At 46.6% G+C, this 26,137-nt stretch overlaps 1 protein-coding gene across 5 annotated transcripts in view; it reads right to left on the bottom strand.

Moving 5' to 3' along the window:
* The window catches only part of LDLRAD3 (low density lipoprotein receptor class A domain containing 3), a 274,030-nt gene that overhangs the window by 189,053 nt on the left and 58,840 nt on the right, over window positions 1–26,137 (bottom strand). For 3 of the 5 annotated variants that reach the window (XM_086341148.1, XM_086341150.1, XM_086341153.1), the window contains exons 2-3: window positions 2,742–2,888; window positions 36–125 (exon numbers count right to left, since the gene is read on the bottom strand). In XM_086341148.1, the coding sequence (XP_086197274.1) occupies window positions 36–125; window positions 2,742–2,888 (237 nt within the window). The remainder of the gene's footprint in view (window positions 1–35; window positions 126–2,741; window positions 2,889–26,137) is intronic. The other 2 variants (XM_086341151.1, XM_086341152.1) reach the window with 1 other exon arrangement.

Genomic DNA, 26,137 nt, shown 5'->3' with positions numbered 1-26,137 from the left:
GGAGCCCCTGAAAGGACAGATCAAATGGTACCTACCCTGGAGACCTCGGCCCAGGCCATCCCGGCTCTGGCTGAAACCAATCTGTATTTCTGTCCTCCGGGTATGGATAAGTTCCTTAACGGACCCTAAACAGTTTGATCAGCAGAAGTAAAAAAGCAAAAAAGACTTAAACATCTGACAATAGGGAAATTATTAGATTACAGAGCATCTACTGGATGGAAGGGTAGGTAACCTATAAAACAACAATTAGAGGTGCTACATGTGTGGGAAGGTGCCAAAGTCTCTAAAGTAAAGTGTAGCAAAAGCAAGTTACTCAATCACATGCCCCATGACAACAACGTACCCTGTGCAGACTGACCAGTAACTCTCAAAGTTTACAAGTCACCGACTATACCCAGGCACGGTGCTGCGTGCTTCACAGCCATTAAAAAGTAACAACACCACCACTTAGAAGGCTGATCACTCTCATTTTGAGAGGAGGGAATTGAGGTAGCAGAAGGATTAAGGAATTCTCATTTAATCCTCCCAGTGACTAACTTTTAGACCATTCTGGTAGCTCTCCTAAAATCACACAGCATGGTGGGGAGAGGGGTGGGGAGGAGGGTTGGGGTTTGGACAAAGTCCTTTTCCAGGTCTCACACCCTCAGGTCCTGGACTGGAAGGGAATACACATGGAATCTGAACTGCAAGGAGAATTTGTTTTAGAAAAGGGACTTCTTTTCCTTCCCTCTGTTGTCTAAACTTTCCAGTGGTCTTCTGTTTTTATACTTTAAAGATTAAAAGAAAAAAAGAGGGGCAATGGAGGAAAGGTTTTGTGAATGCCTGTGTTTATGTGTATGGTTCTTTAAATTATGTTTTGATCAAAAGACTAAATAAATGCAAATAAAGTCTCTACTACACTTGGGGGTGAAGGGTAGGAAACAAGGAGAAAAAAAATAATGGAGAATAGCCAAGGCGAGCCTGTTCCAAACCAAACCAAACCTCGCCAAGCAGCTGCCCACACCATCTTTTCTCTTTTTTATTTCTCTTTTCACCAGCTCTTCCCGTTTATGCATGAATTCTGAAATCATGGAACTGGATTGGCAGAGGACAGAGAATGTCACAGAGAACATTAAGATCACACAGCTGCAACTGACAAAGCTGGGAATCAAACTTAGGTCTCAACTCTTGATCCTGCATCCTGTCACAAACTTGCCCTGGTCTGAATATTCCTAGTTCAGCTAAATACAATCTGTATTTATGGGAGTTCAAATACACACTGTATTCCAAAAACGATCATTCACATTCTGAATGTTTAATAATGCTCAAAACTGGACAGATTACAGGGTTCACACATACTGTCTCATTTGAAACTCAAATTACAAACATTCAACTTCCAGCAGTTTTGAAGCCAGGCTAGAAACAGAAAAAGCCGAAACAGACTTCATACTTTTTTTTTAATACAACTCTGTAAAAATAAAAATGCATTATGTAGAGTGGTCTATTCAGAAGAAATCACATGCAACAGACGAGATGAAATACCTCTCACAAAAAAACATACTCTCAGCCACCCCCTCCCAAAATGCCTCTGAAGAGTCGAGGGAGGCATCAGGGACCAAGATCTCTGAGAGGCCGGTCTCAGAGGGGCCACGTCACGAGGGAGAGGGAGCCTGGCCCCGGAGGGGGCCCCAAACCCAGGGCTGCTTCCTGTACGTCAACAGGCTGAGCCTCAAATCCTGGTAACAGCTATGTGAAAAGTTCAGATAATCATCATCTCCTCATTTCCTCAGCTGGCTTCCAGAAAGACAGCAGATTCAGAGCCAGAACACAGAGTTCTCCTGTGCGAGAGGCCCTGTGGCCCGGTGCCCAAAGCCCAGGAAACAGCCAAGAACCAATGTCCAGCTGTGTGGTCCCCGGGCACCGCACAGCCCAGGGCCTCCACACTGGCCCCAGCCTGCTTCCTGCCAGCCAGCGTGCCACAGCCCAGCTCACTCTGCAGCGCCCAGCTTTGGCAATGAAGGGAAATAAGGCTCTATGACCAGGGAGAAGGATCCTACCAATCTCTGGGGGCCCCTCAACTCACACCCCTGGGGCCTTCTTTCTCGGAGATGACCACCGACCCAAATCTCATGCAGATTTGGGGTACAAAATGGGTAAGAGGCTAAAGAAGGGAGACGGGTGGGGAGGACAAGAAAAGACCCTGGTCCTGGTGGTGCCACCTGAAAATGCGGCCCCAGGTGTCGGCAGAGAAAAGGGCATTTGGAAGCAGATTACCATAAAGTCAGTACCAGCTCCATGGCGGATACCTGAGGTGATGCTGCAATGGATCTAATCGTCAAGAATGCTGCGCAATGTGTAAGACGTGCAAGGTGGTTTCCAGCCTGGGCCCCGGGTTCAGGCAGCCCTGGGTTCAAATCCAGGTCGGCTGCTTGCTGGTGAGGAGACACCGGAGCTGCTCAACCTCTGGGAGCCTCAGCATCCCATGTGTGAGGGGAAGGCGGTGAGAGGACCCCAGCATAGGGGTGAGGAGAGTCTGGTGAAAGGGCTCCCTGCTCCCCCAAAGCTGTGGCTCCCACCACACCAAGACCTCTGCTTCTGCACTGACCACGCTGCTCTGAGAGTGAGTTACAGGCGGAGGAGCAGGACAGCCGGCCGGAGGCCTGAGCCCCATGACTGGCAACACACAGGCCGGGGGGAACTCCCCACTGACACTCCGGGACGGACCCCCGCCCGCACCCCCAGCAAAGGGCAGGCCCACTCACGGCACTCCTTCTCATCACTCTTGTCGAAGCAGTCGGGCAGTCCGTCGCACTGCCAGGCGCCGGGGATGCACCGCCCGTTGCTGCACATGAAGTTGCCTGGAATGTTGCACTCGTTGGTAAAGTTGTTCCCAGGGAGCAGCTGGCTGTCTGTGGGAGGAAAGGGACACGGCGGTGAGACGGCACGGCCAAGGTGCCAAGGACCCAGGCCCCCACAGCTCTTCCTCCACACGGGCAGTGCATGTGGCACTTCCAGTGGGTGACATTGCCTCTCTGGACCTCAGTTTCCTCATCTGTGAAATGGACATATAATCTGCCCCACCCCCGGGGATTCTGTGAGGCCTACATGAGAAAAGCCCTTCACTGGTGCTGAGCACACAACAGACGCTCACAGACTTCTTGCTTTGTCGAAGACTGGTCATAAAACGTAAACGTTTTTCTTCTGGTCATCGGCAGTGGCTAAAAAGAAAGTTTTCCAAGACAGAAAGTGAACGAGGGACTCTCAGCACCTCCAACAAAGGGAACTGCAGGTTCCTTCCAGGTCTCAGACTCTGCGGCCCTATGATCACAGAATCTTTGAACTCCGGCCAAGTCGACAGGAATACTGGAAAATAATTTCACGATAGGAAACAGGAGCCCCAGCCCACAAAACTGAACTGCCTGGGGTCACACGGGGAGGAAAGGCCAGGCTGAAACTTGAGTGCAGGCCTTCTAGCCCCATAAGAGTACCAAGTCCCTGGAAGGCTTGCCAAGAGTTCCCAGAGATTTAGCACCAAGCCTCAAGGTTGAGACTCAACTCCACTGAACACAGTCATAGAATGGCAAGCCCCTTATCCCACTGGGCCAACTCTTGGGCTGGAAAGCAAACAGGGAAGGTCAAGGAGAGCTGAATTCATCCACCAATGGACCCTGGAGGCCAACTGTCAAGGGAGCCGATCTGATCAATCGGACCCATCTGAGCCACTGTGATCAAAGTCTGGGAGATCATGAGCCATTGGAAATAAAACAGTCTTAGGGGAAAAGGAGTTGTTTAAAAAAAAAAAAAGACCAGGACTCCCTCCTGAATCTACAATAGGCATTTATTGAAACTTCATGACCATATTCATCCACTAGGTAGGTTCTAAAGATGCAGAGATGAAAGCCAGGCTCCATCCTCCAGGCTGGAAAGGCACAAGGGTATACTAACAATTTTAATGCCCCACATTAAGAGGAAGTCCAGACTCCCGTGGAGTAATGGGAGGAGAGAGGGCCCATGAGGCTCTTCCACAGCTCTCAGGCCGGCCCCCCGACAGCACACCGTCTTTCATACCTGATTTCTACCTGGAATGCCCTTCGACCCATGGGGTTTCCCGGGAAATCCCAACACACCTGTTAGCATACAACTTCTTTGTTACTCTACCTCAGAAGTGTTCCCTGACTTCCTCAAGGAGAAATGGGCAGTCACCCTGTTGTGTGGCTATGGTACTACTGGGGTGGTACTAAAACACTTTACAACTGGAACAAGTGGGCAGCAAATTGGAAAAGACACAGCCGTAGGCAAGGGGTACCACATCCGCCCAGGTGCCACGGATAGTCCTCAGAGACCACCTGCTCTGCTGCACTGACTTAACAATGTACAGGAACACCCTACTGAAAACGAGCTTTCGTAATTCACCGAAGAATTCTAGAAGAGCAGCTATAGGGAGGGGCCTCATCCTGCCTTAAGAGCCTGCACTGGGCTCCTAAAAACCTTCCTGTCCCCTCCTCACTCAGCCACCCGCTACGAGGGCCAGGCACCAAGTCGTTCACGCCGGCCTCCACTGCCACAGCCATGACGCCAGCCCAACCACCACACCCTCTCACCAGGACCCCTGTCACAAGTGACCCCTGCCTCCCCTCCAGCCCATCTCTGTGGCCAGAGGGACCTTTCCAAAGAGCAAATCGATCGTGACACTTCTCGACTTTAAAAAGCCGTTGAAGGGTTTCCTCAATGTTCTTAAGATAAAGTCAAAATTCAAGGCATTAGAGAGAGGTCACAGGACAGAGGTGGCATTTGCAGGGTCTGCTGGCAGATGCAGAAATGGAGCACAAGGGCCCCTCGCGCCCACAGGAAGATGGCAGAGACCAGAGCACACAGGCTCAGTCCAGGGCACAGACGGTACGGAATGAAAAACCACACGGCTCTGATGGTCTGGAAGTGAGAATGTACTGTGCCCCCTCTTTTCCCCGTTCTACACCCAAACCAGGTATCACGAATCATGGGGTTCTGTCCATTGAGCCCACCTTCCATGTCAGAACCCCTCTCAAGACTGGGCTTGCGAAAGCCACCACCAGCCCTGAGATGGTTGTGAAACCAGCTGCCCGTCTCCGGACAGAGGCACGAGATGCCGGAGTGGGGCTCCTAGGAGACAAGCCTTGAAGGACAGCCAGGTGCTGGATCCCCTCCAGAGACTTGATGCGCAACCCTGAAGACCTACGCATCCAGCTGTTTCCTAATAACTGCTCTGGGCTCCCCCCTCCACACACACCCCACAAACAGGGAACTCTTCAGGGCTTAGAACGTAGCTGCCATTCTGTTTTGTTTGGAAATCACTTACACTTCCTAGTGCAGAGCTAGCTTCTTGAAGGCAAGCCCCTTGGAAGAGTCACTGGGACTGTGAAATCCTGTTCTGATAAACAGATTTCCAGGGCCAGAAAAATTGGTAGATTATATTTCAAAGTGCTTTCCCTGAGAATCCAGAGCCTGGAGGCACGGGGACTTGATAAACGAGACGGTGGAATACAGACTAAATACCACGTAGGTTAGACACAGGTGGTCTTGCAGCCATAGGGCTCCCAGAGCTTTACTGGCAGGACGTCGAATCTCCTGCCCCGGTGTATGAGAACGCCAAGGAACCATTCTTGGGCACATTTCAGCAACTCCATCACGCGTGCAAGGGCTGCAGAGCCTTGTGTTTTAGAAGTGACAATATCAACAAACACAAAAGGAAAAGGACAAGCCGAGGCCGAGAGAGGTTGAATCATGTTGACTCTGTCGTCAAAAATCTTCCGCAAACCACTTACGCAAACCACTTATGGTTGCCAGAGGGGAGGATGCAGGAAAGGGATAGTTAGGGAGTTTGGGATAGATAGGTCCACATTGCTGTATTTAAAATGAAAAACCAACAAGGACCTTACTGTATAGCAAAGGGAACTCTGGTCATTGTTGTGTGGCAGCCTGGATGGGAGGGGAGTTTGGGAGAGAATGGACACATGTGTATGTATGGCTGAGTCCCTTTGCTGTCTACCTGAAGCTATCACAACATTGTTAAGCAGTTATGTTGTTGTTTAGTTGCAAAGTTGTGTCTGACTCTTTTGCGGCCCCAGGGACTGTACAGCTTGCCAGGCTCCTCTGTCTATGGGATTTCCCATGCAAGAAAACTGGAGTGGGTTGCCATTTCTTTCTCCAGGCTAATCGGCTATACCCCATTACAAAATAAAAAGTTTACCAAAAAAAGTCTTCCTCAAACCCATCCAATGTGCCTCACTAGACTGGCACCATCCAATCCAAGCCACCGAGACCCGGGGTCTGCTTTACACCAGTGGCTCTCAACAGGGGGCACTTTTGCCCCCTGGGGACAGATGGCAGTGTCTGGAGACATTGTTGGTTGTGGCTTCTATTGAATAGAGGCCAGGAGTGCACCCCCGTAATACACAGGGCAGCCCCTCACAACAGAGAACCACATGGCCTGAAATGGCAGAAGAGAGCCGATTTGAGAAATGCTGGCTTAAACCAACCTTTCACTTCTCACTCCCCCCACCCCCGGTCTTTCTCCTCACAGCAGATGAAGATGTTAAACACTGCTGATGGCTCTTCTGTACCCTTGTAATAAATCTAAAACTCTTGCCAGGATTTATAAAACCTGGTGCCCGCCCCACCTCCCCACCCCAACCTCTACAACCTCATTCCATCTCCTCCATCACAAATGTCCTCCCTGCAGTGGTCCTCTGCTCATGCTGTCCACTGACCCTGATTCTTCCACACACCTTGCATCTGATATTACGGGTTGAATCTGTCCCCCCAGAATTCACATGCTGAGGTCTTAACCCCTGTATCTCAGTATGTGACTGTGTTGGGAGGCAGGGACTTTAAAAGCGTGATTAAGTTAAAATGCTGCGAAAGACTAAAGGCAAAAGGAGAAGGGGGCGGCAGAGGATGAGATGGTTAGATAACACCACTGACTCAGTGGACATGCATTTGAGTAAACTGTGGGAGATAGTGGATGAAGGGGAGCCTGGGGCGCTGCAGTCCATGGGGTCACAGAGTCAGACATGACTTAGCGAGAACAACAACAACAAAGTTAAAATGAGGCCGTTTGCATGGGCCCTAATCCCATCGGTCTGGTGTCCTTACAAAAAGGGATGAGGACACAGACGCACAGGGAGGGTCATGTGAAAACTCTGGAAGAAGACAGCTGTCTACAAGCCAAGGAGATAGGCCTCAAAAGAAACCAACTCTGCACACTTTGATCTCAGACTTCTGGACTCCAGAGTCATGAGTAAAGAAATGCCTGGTGTTGAAGCCGCTCACCATGTTTCCTTGTCACGGCAGCCCTGGCAAACGGCTACATCTGGCTAATCTCATTCGTCCTCCACTTTACATCACTGACTCTGAGACTCCTTCACCGACACCCCGTCTAAAGCCGGCCCCGCCGTTTCCAGCTCTGAGAGTGTCCCGTGTTCTCCTTCATCCCGATGTGTGCTCACCAACACATCTGTACTATCTTCCCACCAGATTGCACAACCCCAAAGGGCACTGCTTTGTTTTGCTCTGAGTCCTGGGCATCTGACATTTAGTAGGTTCTCAACAAATATCTGTGGTTATTCTCAGAAGAAAACCAAATGTCTAGTTACTGATTTATCCCCATCCCTCACACTGTACCTTGGAAAGTTCCATCTACCCCCTGCCTCGTCCCCCTAGAAGGTGAGCAGGATCTGTACATACATAAAAATAAGGGACATGGGGGTGTCTGGATGAGTATAAGTAAATTACTACTCTGCCAGCTTTAAAAGAGGTTAGAAATCTTTTGAGCCCGACAGCAGGACTTTCTAGTGGCTGAAATATTTATCCCATCTCAGTGTCTTGGGACACATTTAGAATCCAAAAAAGACAAGCATTAGCACGAAGTTGGCTAGCTGGGGTTTTTCCTTCTCCTTTTTCTTTTTTCATTAAGCTGAAAAATGAAAAAGAGTTGCCCATTTTCACTGCAGCAGCACATCACTTACTTAAAATAACTACACCATCTGCACCAAGAAAACAACAAAAAAAACACACCCAAGTCCTCCCCCACTGGGCAAAAGAAGAAGCTGCTGCTGCTGTTTCTTCCAAAATTTCTGGCACCCACAAATTTTTATTTGATGAGGGGGTGCTGCAAAAACTCAAGACAGCTGCTGCATTCTGTGCCTTCTGGAACAGGCAGTGAGCAGTGCTGACTTTTTCAGCTGAGAAACGAGAATTCGCCTGCACCGGTTGGAGCCCTCCATATGCTCCTCCCTCCCTCTGTTGATCTTCCCCCTCTAAGGTCACCCCTTATCGTGATGTCTTACAGACTTGGCATCTGCAAACTATCAACAGGCCCTACTTTCAGATATCTGTCCAATCACCTTCGGTTTTAGCTTTTGCTTCCTGACCATCGGGTCTGCAGGCTCCGTGAAGAACAAAACAAGACATATACACGTATATGTACAGACACACACAAACTTAGTGTTCCCACCTGCAGATCTCAACTCGGCTTTCCCCTAAAACCTCCCTGGAGAATGAACACACCTCTTCCCATTCCCTGGTGCCAACACACATCATGTTACAAGGCCACTGAAGACAACCATCTGCTTTCCCTTTGACTTGCTCTTTCAAATACACATGAACATCTCATGCATGGGCACGTGTAAAGCACCAAGTGAGCAGGTCCACCAGGATTAGTTTCTCAGCAGCCCTGAAAAATCCCTGCAGGTCCTTTCGACCCCAGACCACTCCTCGTGGTGGCACTGGTGTCGGATGGAACCAGACACATCTGCCTCGAGCACTGCCCAGAGCCATTTGGTTCTCATCAAACCAACTGCTTCCCGCTAGAGCTGTCTGGGGAGCATCCTAGCTGTCAGCAGGGTGGGAGGATTCACACGTGGACGTCCGAGCCTGGTGTGAGGATGGGCCTCTGCCTCCACGTGCAGAAGCTGGACCAGGTCTCCAGCTGTGTCAAGACTCTGCACAGCAACCTGCCCGCCCTGAGAGCTCATTCTAAGAACCCCAATCTCTGCATATCTACCTGTTCAAAGAAGATACAGCCCAGGGACATAGGGGAGAAGCTATAAAATGACTCATGGGTTCGGCCCAGGGATGACACCCTTGGCATTCATAGATCTCATTTTTACACAGATTTCATGGGGCTTCCCTTGTGGCTCAGACTGTAAAGAATCTGCCTGCAACGGAGGACACCTGGGTTCGATCCCTGGGTTGGGAAGATCCCCTGAAGAAGGGAATGGCAACCCATTCCAGTAGTCTTGCCTGGAGAATCCCAAGGACAGAGGAGCCTGGGAGGCTACAGTCCGCTGGATCGCAAAGAGTCGGACACGACTGAGCAACTAACATTTTCACTTTCATATTTACACATACACCATATTATATTTACACTGACCCTGAAGGAAGGTGGGGTGTAAGTTTCCCACAGGAATGATTTATGGATGGAGTGAGTCACCTGGACAGTGAGCAAGCTGAGCTGTCTGCCCAGCATCTGCGCTTCACTCTACATTCCCATTTGCCTCTCTCGTGCAATGCAGAGCAGCAGCCACTACAAAGTGACAAATCCTTGTTTCCTTCTTAAAATGAGTGAGCAAAGAAAGCCAATGGCTAGTATTAATGAGGCAAGCAAAGAGAAAAGCAAAGAGGTCTAAGAAAAGGACAGCTCTTCACCAGGAAATAGCTGTATAAATTATTTTCATACTGTATTTATAGCCTCATTAAGGGCCCGAAGCTGTTACTTACATTTTTTAGTTATGCTTCATTGCGTTTCATGAGGAAAATTATATCCCAGTGGCATTAACATTGTGGGGATTTGCAGAGCTGGCAGGATGCGGCCTTTGTGAGGCCCAAGGTCCATGACTCAGGGGCTGGACAGCAACACTGGGGTATGCTGTTCCTGGGGTGGGGTTGATTCTCAAAGGTGAGTTCTGAGCTCCACCCTCCATCCTGGTCCCCAACCCTCACATGCTCCCTTTAACAGCCCTTGAGAAGTTGATTATTGACTTCTCACTCCGGAAAATCTAACATCTACTGACATTAGCACCTGGCAGAAGTCTAACATCCGCTCTCTTCCTCCATCTTCACAGTAGTCCTCTGAAATAGGCTCCACACCCATTTTGCAAACCAGAAATCAGACTGAAGTACAGGGATCTGCCAGTGTTTTGGGTCAGACAGTAAATATTTTAGGCTGTGCGGCACAGAAGGCCAAATTAAAGATATTACACCAGTACTTATAGAAGAGGAGAAAAAACAGTTTTGTACACAACTTTTAGCGATGCGATTCAAAATACTGACATAACAATCGAGAGCAATGTTTCTGTAGCGCAAGTCTACTAATGAAGAGAACAGAATTCTTCTGGGGGGGGAAGGGCACATGGCCGAAGTTCAAAGTTGGTATCCCCTATCATTAAAAGCTACTGCAAATGTTTAAGTTTTCTCAACCACTTTAAAAGGGTAAAAACCATTCTGAGTTTGGGCCCCTGGGCCATAGTTTGCATACTCTTAAGCAAGAAAGTAGGTCTGCCTAAAATTTCAAAATGGAAGAGGCACTCAACCCAAAGGGTCTTCCTCTCTATGTCATCACACCTCCAACACTCTAAAACAATTCCTTTGGTTTAGTGGCTGCCCTCACCACCACCACAAAGGCAGGGATCTCTGCTGCCCTACGTCCTCAGCAAGTGCCAGGCACCCGGCAGACATGCAGGAAATGCTTGTTGACTGCCTGAGCGATGACTCCTAAGGATACTTCCAGTTCTGACACGCTCAGGTTCTGTGAATTTATCTAAACCCTACCTGAACCTATTTATGTGTGCTCAGTAGTGTCCAACTCTTTGCAACCCCATGTACTGCAGCCTGCCAGGTTTCTCTGTCCATGGAATTTTCCAGGCAAAAATACTGGAGCAGGTTGCATTTCCTACTCCAAGGGATCTTCTTGACCCAAGGATCAAAGCCACGTCTCTTGTGTCTTCTGCATTGGCAGATTCTTAACCACGGCACCACTTGGGAAACCCGAATCTATTTATACTTCTGTGCAAAAAGCAATGGGTAATGAGATTGGTTCTGTAAAACATTCCTGAGCTCCCACGAGGGAAGAAGAGAAACAAAGAACTTTCTGGATGAACTTCTATGGGCACTTGCTCTTTTTTCACACACACTGAGTCCTCACCAAGGGTGACCTGCATGGCAGGCCTGGGTGAGAACCTAGCCTCATGTGCCTTTTGTCTTTTCAGCTTCAATCGACAGCAGCAGCAGGAAGTAAAAATCAGGCAGTGAAGATAAACCGAAGGACAAGAGAAGGGACAACTTTATAACCAATTCATCAGGCTTGAAGATAAGCCAGGCTTCAGAGAGGACCAATCAATTCTACACTTCAGCACCTCTCAGAAACAGCCAAAGGGTCAAGAAGAGGGGAATTTATCTCCAACTCCAAGGTCAGCACAGCCCCATCTGGCCCAGGACAGGTGCAGCCATGCCTACAATCCTTAGAAACCATTGTGCAGCCTATACAGACACTCCCAAGGCAAGCATGGAAAGTCGCACAGCAAACCAAGAAATAAGGCCAGAAAAGCAAAATGAGCTTCATTTAGGCCCCAAAGCATACCCTGATGAGCACATGGTAAGGAAGGATTTCTAAAAGAAGAGTCAAAAGAGCACAAGTCATTAAAAGTGATAAATATGACTGCATTGAAGTGGAAAACATCTGGTTATTAAAAGATGCTATAAACGAAGTTAAAAGATAAGCAACTAACTGGAAATGGTATCTGCCATATATATAACCCACAAAGATCCATATTCAGGATTTTCTTATAAGACTATATATGGAAACATAGACCACCCAACAGAAAACTGGTCAGAGCATAGAAATGAACAGTTATGTTCCCAGATGAGAAAACTCAAATAGCTGCTTCAGACAAACTCAAACTCATTTGTCATCAGAGCATGATAAATGAAACAAAGGAGTTCTCTTTCACACTCACCAGACTTGCAAAGATTTGAAGTCTGATATTCTCACGTGGCACAAAGATGGGTTACATACAATGTGAACTCCCAGCTACAGGTGTGGAATAGTACAGAAGAGCCTTTTCGCAATGCCCGGTGAGGCTGAAGGTGTACCAGGGCTTTAACCCAGCTGACCCTCTTCCGGTACTTACTCCAGGCCTGAGCCAAGCATGCACAGGACAGGAGCAACAGAACCTTCACGGTGGCTCTGTTGTAATACAAAACTGCGAGACACAACAAAGTCATCAAAACGAGAATGGAAGTAGAATCCAGTCCATTCAAAGCCGTGGACTAATTGCCCAGGCTGGAATTTAATGAACTGGGGTGGTGCAAATCACCAAGGGTCAATCTGAGAAAGCTGATGCTTAATGAAAAAAGTGAGTAGCGGAATATACCTTGAAGTACATGCTACTTCATCGAAGAACACGGTACTCTAACAGACACATCCAGATGTAAAGGTATTTTTGAAAATGTGCAGGAAAGGAAGATATCAGATTCAGGATAGTGGTTACCCTCTGTCGAATGGGGTCAGAGGGTACTCAATGAACTTCAACTGTAAGATTTCTTTCTTTCAAGCAGTCTGAAGCAAGCACAACAAAATATCAGAGTTTAATGGAGCTGGGTGGAAAGCACATAGGCTTTCTTTGTGTTATTCTTGGTCTTTTTCCCATCCTTTAAAATATGTTTCATTAATAAAATTTATTATAAAGACCAAATATTACGCTAATATTTGAGAAAAGTCTATGAAAGACATATGGAACTGTTTATCACTAGTATTCTAGCATCAAAAACTTCATCAACTATAAAAGGAGGAGAGAGAAAAGGGGGCAAGTGCTCACACAGAGGAAAAAAATTGCAAGGACATTTCATCTGAGAGATTCAGTCTGTTACGAACTCTTTTCATTTTCTGAAAGGCAGCAACAGTTGCAGTGCAGAAGCGGATTGTAGAGGAAAAAAATAAACACTTTTCACAAGACAGATTTACCCACCCAACTCACTAAGGCATGACATTCCAAAAATAAAAATAACAAGGGTCAGCCAGGTCAGATATTTTATAAATACTAACTCCCTGAGATGTCAGGGTGGGAAGAAGCCACAGGAAAGCTTGCTTTCTCAGAATAGTCCATGACATCTGCCTCCTTACTCCACCCCATTCCCCATCATGAGGCTGCAGAAGGCTGAGCAAACGTGGGCTAAGCTGGGGCAGCCAAGGCTTTGATTTGGTATGCCCCATCACCATTGCCAAATGTGTGATTCTCTTACCACTGTTAACTAGCCGTGTGACTTCAGACAGGTAAGTTACCCTCTCTGAGCTAGAATTTTCCACTCACGAAACTGGGGTGACCCTACCTCCCTATCAGGGTTGCTGAGGGATTAGTGTAGTTGCTAAATCATGTCCGACTCTTTGCGACCCCATGGATTGTAGCCCACCAGGATCCTCTGTCCATGGGATTTCCCAGGCAAGAATACTGGAGTCGTTGCCATTTCATTCTCCTGGGGATCTTCCTAACCCACAGATCAAACCTGAGTCTTCTGTATGGCAGCAGATTCTTTACCACTGAGCCAACTGGGAAGGGATATAATACATACATACACACACACATATATAATACATTATATATATATATATATATATAATAGAGAGATAAAGTAAATATAATAGTGTAGGCAGCATACACTGAGAGTTCAATAACAGTTCTAGCCCGTGACTCCTTCCTTCCCTCCACCATCGCCCTGCCTCTCCTCCTAGGGCAGGTTCCGTAGTGGTAACTCAGACAAGGCTGAGCCCCCTTCCTCCCTCCGCCTCCTTAGAAAGGACACACAGACCGAGCAGGCGGAGCTGGTTGGCTGGCTGAGACCAGTGTCACTTAGGTCCAGAACAGTAGACTTTGAAGATAGTCACTAGGTTTTAAGAATTCACAATGCGATGCTGACCGCGTATTCTAACACACGACAGTCTCAGTTTCACTATTCCTAAGAAATAATTAACCCTCCACTGATCATTCCTAAGGCTCTTTAACAGCAGCCAAGCTATATTCATGAGCCAACCCTTCCAAACCACGTGGTTATGAAACAGGTCAAAGGTGAAAGGCACATGGGATTTCACCGTTGGAATCTGGGGGTGAAACTTCATCTCTTGGGGTCTCAGGTACCCTGGCTGTAAAATAAAGTAGTAACAGATGACGTCCAAGTTCCCTTCCAGCTCTTGACCACTCATTCTTGCTTCCATGGACACACCCTCAGTCCCTGAGGCAGGCGAACATTTGCCATCTGCCCATCCTAGATACGTTCTCTAGCATTTAAAACTAATACCCGGGGTTTACACAGAGCTCCTCTGCTGAAGGTCTAAAAACATTCCCGCAAGGCAGGTACTAAAGGCAGTTCCTCCTTTTCAAACACAAAGACACTAAGACTCAGAGGTCAGCCAGGGATGGAATTGGCCAGAGAACTCAGGTTCCAGTCCCTGGGGGAGATTTAACTCTTGCCACCACATTTTAGGACTCTGACTTCCTGCATCATCCCCCATGGAGATGGTCTCCCAACTCCCCTGCCCCAGGAGAAAATAATATCTAAAGTCACAAACCAGATCTGCCCTCCCCCATTCCCTGTGGAGTCAAGGGCTCCCTGGTTCCCTGCAATCATCCACAATTTTCCATCACGTCTCAGAAAATGAACGACTGTCTGGCTTATCACTTCCGATTAGGAGAGGAACTCTGCCAGGGAAATCAAAAATGCTAGCCTGTTACCACCAAGCAAGGGGGGAATACATATTAACTGGTGCGTCTTTTTAAATTTTCTTAAGCAGCTTAATCCATTAAACCTGTCCGTCCTGCTTCTACAATCTGCTCACGTGAGTACCTCCCTCCGTGCTCAGCGCGCCGACAGGCCCTCCATCAGGAGAAATTAGCTGACTTCTTGAGCAAATGATGTTTGTACATCCAGCAAGTGCCAGAATTAAGCAGTATTTACGGCTGGAGTCCCGCTTCAGTCTGCATGTCTGAATGAGCGCTGATTTCAGAGGGAGCCACTCATCTTTGCAAGAGATTTGTGAGATTTGGAAAGGACAAAGGGCTGAAACCTTGCAGGCGAACCTGTTCGGATTCTCCACATTGTGAAGGGTAGTTTATGATGGCCCAGAAAACAAACCAAATTAAACTGAAAGAGGGATCCATTTCAGAGCTGGTTTCTTTCAGGTCAGCCCTAAAGCCCACAAACTTTAAATTCTAATTCCACTCTACCTAAGCTCAGGGGGATGGCTTAAGTCCTCTGTGCCTCAGTTTCCTCATCTATAAAATAAAGATGGACCAAACAGGAGCTCGATAAGCTCCCGAGGGTGATCTAAGAGCTGTTTTGTCCCTCGTGGTATTGGACTCATATACAGTCCCAGATTTGAAAACATTTCAACTCTTATTGTTTATCATTTGGACCAGAAAACCTCTTACAGAAAAAAAAGAAAAAAGATACATATACTAAAAATTCAGTTGAAGCTTCCGGCATTTTCAGACATTTTATGACAGCACGCAGACTGGGGCCATAGATGAGCCAGAGTTCATGTGTTAGAAGTATTATTATCCACTATTAAAGAATGACTATTATATAAAGACTAGATGTAATGTAGGCAGAGACTATGTCATTACACAAGACATATCATTATAATGTAGTTACATGATTAATAATTAGAGGAAAGGTGATCTCAAGTGCAAAAGAATCCACCTTAAACTGAAGGAGATAGAATCCTACTCGGTGAGATGAGAGATTGAGAGACGGGAGCTGCTCATTAAGAAAGGATTTTTGATAACCTGAAGAGGCCCGCCACGTGGCTCCGGTTGAGGTTCGCACAGCGCTCTGATAACAGGTGCAGCTCAGCACCAGGACACTGGAAAGAAGTCAAAGGCTTGGTGAACGCAGAGACCAGCATCGCCTTTCAGCAGGCTCAGCCCCTAGAGTCTGCATGCTCTTCACCCTCTGACATCCAGCTGGTTCCTGCCCCCTTTGCTTTCCTGGATCTATTTTCGCAAAGTCCCCAGGGGCCTCCCAACTGATGAATCCAAGAGCTATTTATTAATTTATTTTACTGAAAAATAGTTGATTTACAACGCTGTGTTGGATTCTGGTGTACAGCAAAGAGATTCAGTTGTGTGTGAGTATGTATATATATTCTTTTTCATATTCTTCTCCACTATGGTTTGTAGATACTGAATACGGTTCCCTGTGCCGTACAGTAAGACCTTGTTTATCCATTCTGTATATGTCAGTGCGCATCTGCTAGGTCCATACTCCCAATTCAACCCTCCCCACCCCTCTTCCCTTCTGAAAACCACGAATCTGTTCTCTATGCCTGTGAGTCTGTTTTGGTTCATAGATAGGTTCATTTGCAACATAGTTTAGATTCCACGTATAAGTGACGTAGTATAGTATCTGTCTTTTTCTTTCTGATCATTATCTTAGTATGATAATCTCTAGGTACCTCCATGTTGCTGCAAATTGCATTATTTCAGTCTTTTCTATGGATGAGTAATATTCCATTGTACATCTGTTGATGGACACTTAGGTTGCTCCTTGTCTTGGCTATTGAAAATAATGCTGCTATGAACATAAGCATTCATGCAGCCTTTCAAATTGTAGTTTCATCCAGATATGTCCCCCAGGAGTGGGATTATTGGAGCATATGGCAACTCTATTTTTGGTTTTTGGAGGAACCTCCATACTGTTCTCCATAGTGACTACATCAATTTACATTCCCACCAACAGTGTAGGAGGCTTCCCTTTTTTTCCACACTCTCTCCAGCATTTGTTATCCAAAAGCTACTTTCAGTCTTTATCTGGCACACGACCAGGCTGCACTGGATAACCTGGACGGCTCCCTCCTCCTGAAACTCTGTTCCCTGGGCCTCACCAACATGATGTTCTCCAGTTCCCCCATCTTCCCCACATTCCTGGCTCTCTGATCATTCCTCCTCCATCTCCTTGAAGGCTTCTCTCACTCCACCCACCCCTCTTTCACCTCCAGAGTTGTGTCTCCCATTTCTTGAATGACAGAGTCATCTTCCCTGGATAAGCTCTCTTGTCTGCCATGAGGGTCAACTTCCAGCTCAGCTCTCTTCCCTTCAACTTCATCCTCCACCCACAACTGCATGCTTCCACCCACTACTGCCCAAGACACCCTGTTCCAGGCATCAACTCAGCATGTTTCGAACAGAACTCTGGATTTTTCTTCGAAACCTGCCCCTCCTGTATCACTCAGTATCTCAGTTGGTAGAATGGCCAACCATCCCTCCCCCTTTACTTCCACCCACGTCAATCAACCAATGTAAAACACTTTTCACTTGCATCTTTCCTCACCATTCCTACCACTCACAACCCTAGTTCGAATACTTCTCTCTTGCCTTTATGGCTTTGCATTAATAGCTTCCTCGCTGGCTTTCCAAAGTCCAGTCTTGACCTCTAAAAGGCATCCTTCATGTAACTGTAGAGCAAACCTGATCACATCCCTCACTGTCATTCCATGGAGGGTAAGGCCACGGCCCTGGGGTCAGCACAGGAGGGGGGCATGTCCTGGCCTGCCTACCTCTCCTATGGCCCTAACATGCAGGTCACTTTGCAAGCTCCCCTATCAGAACTTTCAACATAACTGACGCAAATGTCTATCTCTCCCCTTCTCACAATACCCACTGTTTGTGTGCCAGTCTTCCCACAAAACCCCATGAGCAACTTTCACACCAAGGGAAGGAAAATGTCCTAATGTAGCCCAGAGCCAAGGACAGAATGCTGAAATGAGAGAGGGTGGGAGGCACGAAGTGTGTGGGTGTATAGAAATATGGATGGCTGCTTCTGCGGGCTATCATATTCTGAATAGCCTCTTGCTCAACATTTTGTGGATGATTCCTGCAAGTTAAAATTATTCCTCAATCATATGGACAGTCCACATTTGTATGCAGCTTAAGATTTATGGAATGAAGACATGTTTCTTCATGCTCAGATAACAATTTGATCTCAACTCAATTATCTGAAAAATGGGAGCAGGGGAGCAGGATTCCCCAGTAATTTCATTCCTATTACTGTTATTGCGCTCCTTTCTGAGAAGCCCATGGGCTCAGGGATTTTCTACAGAGCCGTCTTCACTTCTAGATTCACTTGAGCTTAAATGGATAATTCTCCATGGCTCAAAGTAAAAATTCCTACACGGCCCATCCTTTGACGGTAACCTCCGCAGGTAAGAATTGGCCTCCAGGACTCTTGGGCGTGAGAACTCTGTCTAGGGCATGTGCTGTCAGCAACAGCTGACACAGTTGTCGGGGACACAGGAATGACAACATTCTGCGATGACCCATTCTCTCAAGAGCCTGCTCACAAGAAATCAAGGTTCCTGGGAGAGAAGAATCAGGCCCAGATGCATCCAGGCACTGATAACACGCACAGAGTCAGGCCCCCTTCTGTTTCTGCTCTGTGCTGGGTTGCAGGCAGCCTCAGGCAAGCCTTCGGGCTTCCACCCGGGGGAGGTTGATTCCCCTTTCACCGCAGTGAATCTCAAACCATCAGCACTCCACACACTTGGCCTTTGTTTGTTTCTTTCCGTATCCAGGGAGCAGTGACAGCTGCACAGAAGACAGTGGCATTGGGGGCTGGGACTCTCACCCAGAGCAGACAAGGAGGCAAGCCCTCTGCTACTGGAGCAGCGTGGGTGGCCTGGAGAAATGGAGGGGTCTAAGGGGTTCTGTCAAAGGTGTCCTGCCATCCAAGGTCTCGAGAACATGGGGACTTGGGCCCCAGCCACCTCCATTCCTGGAAACCCTGGCCTCCTTGGAACAAACAACCCAGTCTGCTTATCAGCATGGGAGGTGGCTACCCTCCACGGGCTCTGGACGTGGAAGGAAAAATCCTGGCTCCATGTGAACCTGCCAAGATAGTTTAGGGAGCAGCACCCATCTAGGAAATGCCAGCAGAATGAAGAAACACCACGAGCCAGAACTGCCAACAGAGCTCGAGAGACTCTCCCTATCTCTCCTTTTGTCGATCATGGGTCTTTATGCTAAAGACTGGAGTGGCCTCGGTCTTTAAACGAGGCAAGGAATTCAGCTTCTCACTGAACATCCACAGTAATCAGCTCCAACAGGAACCAACCCCTGTCTGGCACTGTTCTCTTTCCAGGGCACATCACCACCCACCCCACGCTGCACCAACGATAATGCAGTTACAGACAGCCGGGACTCTCCAGCTAAGAGGAAAATTTGCACCTAATTAGATAAAAACAAAACAGAAAACCAAAACCTTTAATCAGCGCCAAAAAGAAGATGGACTACTTGATCTTTTGTGGAGCTTTATAGCCTGGAAAGCCCATCAAGATGATTTTTTCCTAAACGTTATCTTTCAGAACAATCCTCTGTGTCCCTATTTACAAAGAACTTAAAAATTCATAAGGAAATCTCAAACAAACCAAAGGGAAAACAGATACAGGAAATAAACAAGCATGTCACAAAAAATGCAGGTGGCTAATAGAAAAAAAGATGCACAACCTCAATGGCAATTAAACAAATGCAAATGGAAATGCAATTTTTAAAAACAATCTGATCAGCAAAAGTTAATAAGATGGATAATACTGAGCTGACATGGCTGTGCGTGGCTCTAAGGACACTGGCACACTGATACTACTGGGGGGAAAATCAGTTGGTACCAGCTCTCTGGGGCTATTTGGCAGTGCCCAGCAATATTTAATATGCGCTTATCTTTGGATTCACTGGTTTCATTTCTAGGAATCTATCCTTAGGAATGCATGTGTGCTAAGTCACTTAAGTCATGCCCAACTCTTTGTGACCCCATGGACTGTAGACCACACGCTCCTCTGTCCATGGAATTCCTCAGGCAAGAATACTGGAGTGGGTAGCCATAACCTTCTCAAGGGGATCTTCCTGACCCAGGGATAGAACCTACGTCTCTTGCACTGCAGGCGGATTCTTTACCGCTGAGCCATTGGGGAAGCCCATCCTTAGGAATATATTAATATAAATGCATAGAGAAACACGCAGAAGGCTGGTTTTCCTTTACGTGGTTATTTGCAAAAGCTCAAAACTTTGAAGAACTTAAACATCTACCAAGCAGGAGATGGGTAAATATGATATGGCATACCCACCAAGAACACTACAGGCTTTAAAAAAAAAAACCCAGCAGCCAGAATGTACTGACATGGAAGAATATCTACAATATAGGCAGAGGAGAGAAAGCAAGGTGCAGAACAGTATATATAGCATAATCCATTTTTGTTTATCTCTAGAGATGTATGTGGTAATATATAAGCCCCATTTACATCTGCAGGTCTTAGAACATACACTCTGAGGGAAAACAGTGAGATGTCCTTTCAAAATATGGGTTATATTTTCTATTAGCATCTTTTTCTTAAAAAAAAACAAATTTATTAAAATATCACCATAAGTAAATATGCCTGGAGAACTTAATGATATAAGAGTAACCACGATGATACAGGGAAGGAATTGCACAGCACTGCTCATTATCAAAATACACCCCTCCACAAACACAACCACAGAGAGGATGAGAGAGATTGGCTCCTTCAACTTTCAGAAGCAAAAGCCAAAAGGACAAGGTCATCCTTCTATCCAAGAATTTACAAAATATTAAAAAAGGCAAAGCATGCCTTAAAACTTACGAGGAACAACTTTGGGTAAGAGGACTTTTATGTAGTTACGAAACTGATAGCCCCAACCTTTGGCCCAAACTAATAGTAAAAAATAAAATCAAACGTTAAAACTAAGGAGGGAATCATCTGGAAAAACCTGCGGATGGCTGCTTCTTAATAAGTTATTCTGGAAAATTACCTAAGGGCTGTATTCCCCTTTATTCCCTAATAGAACAAAAATATATTCGACAAAGAGCTGCGGCCACCCCTCCCCGGCCCCCCTCCCACCCAGCCCTTCTCCCCACAGGAGGCCCCCACCCGGTGGCCCGTGAGGGAGCGCCAGGAGCCCTGACTCTGATTAAGGGATATAAATCTAATTTGTCCTCTGCGAGGAATGTAGCAAGTCTCTCCAAGGCTTGCTGGGCTCAGTGTGAGCCCACAATTATAGCTGCTCTGGACTCCGGCTTCCACACTCCTGCATCTTCCAGGTGGCAGCAAGCCACACTCTCTGCTGGAAGACACAGAGCTCATTCAGGGCGCCTGGAGCGAAAGCCCTGGAGCCCGGAGCCCGAGGCTGGCGGGGCGTCTGGTCACCAAGGTTTCCAAGTTGTCCCCGCAACCTCAGTGGATGGAGGGTCATCCCACAGTCCGCCTCCCGGAAAAGGGGGCGGAAATTAGATGTTTTTTAAGGTTGAGAAAAAGGAACCAGACACTTATTCTTGCCAGGTTCAAAATCAAGCAAAAGTACCCTATGGGGTTGGAAGCCAGGATCGGGGGGACCATGGGGATTCTGGGGTGCTTGGTGATGGTCTGTTTCTCCACCTGAGCCCTGGATTCCCAGGCGTGTTTGCTTCATGAAAATTCATGAGCTCTGCACTTAACATTTGTGCACTTTTCAGTCAGTGTGTTAATACTTCTGTAAAAAGTTTATTTAATTAAAAAAAAAAAAAAAAAAAAAAACATCTTTTGAACGGTGGCTGGCTCACAGGCACCATCTCTGACCATTCTCAGTGGACCCTCTCCTCTCTTCCTTTCGCAGTCGGAGCCACCAGCAAACTCAGTGGTCAAAGTCAGGCCAGGTTCCTAGGTCCCCAGGCCACAATGGCATGATCTATCAACGGGTGGGGGAACGGGCAGAGGCAGAAGTGCTGAATGGAATGTCCAGCCTTTATTTTTAATTGATTTGCTCACTTTCCCCTAATATCAAAACACCCCCACTCCTTTTCTGCAATGACCAAAACGGCATCAGCCCCACCCCAATAAACCCCAAGCACGCAGACTTCTCAGGCCTGGCATGAGGCTCTGTGGGCCCCATCCACTGACCCTGGCTGAAGTGCAAGCCTCCAGGAAGCATCTGCAAAGTCTGAACAACCGTTCCAGCTCGCATTCCAAAAAGAGTCTGACCCCGGGCTGGGACTCACCTTCTGGAAAGTCCATGTCATCTCCAGCTACCTTCAGCCTCATTCCCCATCTCCTTTGTGGCTCTTGTTATCATGGATATTTAGGTTTTCAATGAACTTTCCATGCAGTTACTTTGGAGGTTACCCCCTTCTTGTGTTAAATAAAAAGGTTTCTGTTTGTTTGTTTGTCTTTGACATGAAGAATAATGTAAAGTTTATAGAAAACTATATGGAGAGAAAAGCAATCCAAAAGGATGTATGTTCCATGAATCTACACATTAGGCACCTCAACACTGAAATCTCTGGGTGGGAACTCTGAATCTGCTTTCTCTCTCTCTCTCCCTTGCTATAATCGTGGTTTCAAAAAGGCGCTGCCAAGTCACCCCCACCGCTACCCACGTGTTCAGAGAGGATCTTCAGCCGCAGGGAAGAGAGGATGCTTGTAGCTCACCAGCACAGTAGGTGCCACCTCCGGAGAGCACAGCACAGAAGCAGGAGTCAACGAGAGCCCCTCACTGCCAAGGGGAGTGTCTTATTTTAAGAGCACTCCAGGCATCATCAGGGTACCAACCACACCCCCATACTGCACCCTTCCAGTAACTTCGTCCAAGAGGGCCCATCCTCTCCCAGGACGTCCTTACAGCATTTTCATGAAAGCCCAAGCTGGTGATGCCCCTATGTGTGTTCTGCACACAAGATTCCACTCCACTGCTGTCAAGCACCTCTCTGTCTGTCCGTCTGTCTCTCAGATCAGCCTCTTGTGTTCCCACAAAACAAATAGCTTTTGTTCCAACTTCTAGCCATGCCCCATGCCGCCCCCCTCCCACTCCCCTCAGAATAAACTCAATCTCCTGCCACCTCCCCGACCCCAGGAAAAATCCCAAACTTGTGTAAACACTGGGCAGACCAGCTCCAAGCTCGGACTCCGAGAGCAGGGAGGCGGTGAGGTGTGGAAAGAACACCTCAGGCGAGCCCAAGAATCACAGACCCACAGTTCAGCAACAAGTCACAGATCCAAAGATCACACCGGGAACGCCTGCAGAGAAAGAGCCAACTGAAAGCTTAACAAAAACAGCGTCGTTATTAAGGAAAAAAAATGGGGTGCCAGCAAACCCAGCCTGGCATCAGCTCTTTTCCAGGGCCTTCCAGATCCTAGCAGATAACACAGAAACACGGAACCACAGCCCAGGAGTGTAGGCAAAACTGGCCGGGGCAGTGGGGAGGAAGACAGCAAGTAACCATCACGGTCAACTCCCCAACAGGAGGGAAAATCTCCAGCACTCCCTCGGGGCTTACAAACTCGTGAGGAAAGAAGGGGTTATTTTGTAAAACACCATCCCAAGAAACAGTTCTTCAAAGTTTGTACTCATAAGTCAGCTGCCAAGAGGCTAAGGGGCCCTGCTAACAAGCACACAATTTCAGGGAAAAAAATGTCTGTTTTTACCAAACTCCCATCTGAATCAGGCATTTTCCTCTGTGCTGCTTAAAGAACATGAAAGAAGAAAGTTCAGAATCATTTCAAAAACAAAATATTGTTCAGAATGTCCACACAAATAAATCGGAACAGCATTTCCAGCTCTAAATATAGCAAATATCTATGGGCAAGTCAATAACATTTCAAAATTAATAAGTAACTTCAGAATTACAATAGAGAACTAAGAATTTAAACACTGTATAAATTTCCATTTTTCTGTCCCCAAGCACCAGGGTTTTTTTTTTTTCCTACATTTTCCATCCACAGAATTTTTTTCCAGTTTCAAAATTCCCAGAGGTTCATATCTTTAAATAGAAATACAGCACTCAGAATTCCTAACCTCTACTGAATACAGAAGGAAGAATTCCTAATCTTAGAACATAGAAGGAAGGCTAACTTTATTAATTAAAATCAATAGTAAGAAACCATCTTCAAGGACATTAGTGACAAAAAAAAGCAGACCATAAACTCATGGATTCATGATGTTAGCAACAGGCCACCACTCAAACTTCTCTTAGAAGTGATGCCTACATTTATGAAGAGCCCACAATGTGTGAAGATCTTCACTGGTGTTTTTACACATTATTTAATCCACACTGCATCTCTACTGAGTGGCTTTTATCCCCATTTTACAGGTGAAGAAACTGAGGCTCAGGATGACAAACTAGTGAATGAGAACTGGGATGCAAATCAGTGTCGACCTAGCTCCCCAAAGCTCTCATTTTTTTTCTTAAAACCACCACTGTATTCTTAACATAGCAAAAAAAAGAAATTATTATTAAGAAAACACGACCTACAATTGCTGTGGTTCTCTCTTCACCCTTTCAAGGTCTTAATTCACGTATTATTGGAATAGTGGAACTTCTGATATACAAATCCACATGACAAGTGTTAAAAGACCGTTCAGATGTGAAACTCATCTCCAAGGGCAACCACTGCATTCTCACATCTAAACCACCGTAGCCCATGTTTTCCTGGACATTTTGCCACTGCACTGGGTCCACGGAACAACATAATTAAACATTTAATCTCTACCTGTTCCCCACTGAGTGCTCTGTTGCATGGTACACAGACATTCAACTAACTGATTCATTCATTCATTCACACATAAAGAACTTACTGGACACCTAAGATAAGCCTATGAGGACCACAAGGCTGGGGCACATTCAAAGCCTACAGCTAACCAGAAGAGAGGTGTGTGCATCTAGGCAGCTGTAATGATAAAAGTTGGGATCATAAATGCCACAAGAAAGGAGTAGAAAATGGGATGTCATCAAGGAGGAAGTAATGTATTCCAAGGAAGGATGGTGGAATGCTTCATGGAATAATTCTCAGCCAGGCTGATCCTGTGGCACTCAAGTGGGAGGGGTGGGAGCGGAGGGTGTAAACTTGCATTCCAAAGAAACATTAAGCTAAGCTGAGGCACGAAAGCAAATAGTCACGAGGAACAAGAGGGAGCAGGCTGAGAAAAGCTTTAAAAGCCACACTACCGGAGTTTGGACTTTACTTTGTACACAGTGAGAAACCAACGACATCAGATTCAAGCAGGGGAGTGATAGGCGATGAGTAACGCAGGTCGGTTAACCTAGCACCCCTACCTAGACAGACACCGGGGAAGGGAAACAGTTAAGAAAAATTGATTTGGAAGCTAACTTTTAGGCATCTGTTTGGGAATCAGAGTTAGGTTTGACTTTGCTAACTCCAATATATATTCCTCCCTCTCACAAAAATTATTACAAAAAGTTGGTCAAACTTAAAGTAAATAAATATACTGAGTCTCTATTTGCTAAAGGAGGAGACAACCCAAGTCATCAATCTTTGGCTCTGGAAAACAGCAGATGGTATTTTTGGCAGCAGACCCACTGTCCTAGTTACATGTTCTGCTCAAGCTAATGCTGCACTTTGTATTTCTCCAGCCTGCATCACTGGAGGAAGGGGCAGGCATCCCACAGCCTAACAAGCAATAAAAGAAGCTGCACTGGGCTTCAAATGTGAGCACTGCGATAACCCAGGCACAAGGACATCGGAGGAGATTATACTCTTCAATCTCCAAAGCTGGTGATGTTTGGCAGGGCTGGGGGCTGGCATTTGCTGAGCACTCTATAATCAATTCAGCACTCTGTAAACAAACCTTCAAAAGACAACAACAACAGAGAGACAAGCATGGAGGAGAATCCGACAGTCCTAAGTGGTTTATGTAGGCAAAACTGGAAAATCCCTGATACTGGTTAAGATTTTTGGAAAATAACCTCTTTATAAGATAAAAAAAAAACAAAAACAAAAAACTAGCTTTCTGAAAACTGTTTTTCTAGACCTGCCTTTTGAGGTGCTCCTTTCTGTAATAATATTAATAATAATAATGAAGAAACTCTTGCAGATGAATGACTCATAGCATTTTCTGCATAGATTAAATCTCTGATACTTTCTGTGAGCAAACCAGTAACAGAACAAATGGCATTTGCATTTCAACAACACCAATTTACTTAGGAGGGTGCAGAGCTGGGATTATAAAGGGGTGGGAAAGCCTTCCTTTCCTGAAGAGTTTCATTTCACCCTTTCAATCCTACTTTACTCCTTTCGACAGAAACCTTGGGCAGGAGGAAAACCCATCTCTATTCTAACAGAAACTAATTTTTCAGATGT

The sequence above is a fragment of the Bos grunniens genome, chromosome 15 (assembly GCF_055505025.1).
Source record: "Bos grunniens cultivar Pamir isolate PY7600 chromosome 15, Bosgru_T2T1.0, whole genome shotgun sequence".
Lineage (NCBI taxonomy): Eukaryota > Metazoa > Chordata > Mammalia > Artiodactyla > Bovidae > Bos > Bos grunniens.
Note: the sequence above shows the minus strand (reverse complement) of the source record. Positions and strands in the feature narration are given on the sequence as shown.